Below are 700 nucleotides of genomic sequence, written 5' to 3' on the forward strand. Positions count from 1 at the left end.
TGCCAGCGCCACCGCGCCTCTCCAGGGCGCCCCGGGCAGTGTGCCTTCAGGCACCACGCCACACAACCCCTGCAGATTGAAGTGTGGAGACAGGGAGGCCTGCAGCTCCAGGCCCCACGGGTGGGGCACGTCCGCCCCGGGCTTGGGTACCTGCAAGGCAGAGGGCGTGTCGGGGCCTGAATCACTGGGCCCCCCACCAGCACTGCCCGCCCCAGAGCGACCTGCCACGAAGTCTCCCCCGCACACCCCCAAACTGCCCCCACTATGGCTGGGGGTGGGAGACTGCCTGCATCCCTCCAGCAGCAGGAGGTCGATGTTAATTGGGTAGTCAGTCACCAGTAAGGGCTTTTAGGAAAATTAAGCCAGGGAAGAAGATGGTGGCAGTGTCCCTGGGCAATGAGTTCGAAAGCAGATTCCTGGGCCGGGCACGGTGGCTCACGCCTGTAATCCCAGCACTTTGGGAAGCAGGGGGATCGCTGAGGTCAGGAGTTCGAGACCAGCCTGGTCAACACAGGGAAAGCTCGTCTCTACTAAAAATACAAAACTAGCTGGGCGTGGTGGCGCGCCTGTAATCCTAGCTACTTCGGAGGCTGAGGTGAGAGAATCGCTTGAATCCGGAAGGCGGAGGTTGCAGTGAGCGGAGATGGCACCACTGCACTCCAGCCTGGGCAACAGAGTGAGACTCTGTCTCAAAAAAAAA

The 700-nt window shown here is 61.0% G+C and overlaps 1 protein-coding gene across 1 annotated transcript in view; it reads right to left on the minus strand.

Annotated features, from left to right (window-relative positions):
* LOC105552003 (chromosome unknown open reading frame, human C19orf35) overlaps positions 1-700 on the minus strand; it is a 28,589-nt gene that overhangs the window by 596 nt on the left and 27,293 nt on the right. Inside the window, exon 3 of the mRNA XM_011997479.1 lies at positions 18-150. Coding sequence (XP_011852869.1) covers positions 18-150 — 133 coding nt within the window. The remainder of the gene's footprint in view (positions 1-17; positions 151-700) is intronic.

This window comes from Mandrillus leucophaeus, unplaced genomic scaffold (genome assembly GCF_000951045.1).
Source record: "Mandrillus leucophaeus isolate KB7577 unplaced genomic scaffold, Mleu.le_1.0 Scaffold54, whole genome shotgun sequence".
Classification (NCBI taxonomy): Eukaryota; Metazoa; Chordata; class Mammalia; order Primates; family Cercopithecidae; genus Mandrillus; species Mandrillus leucophaeus.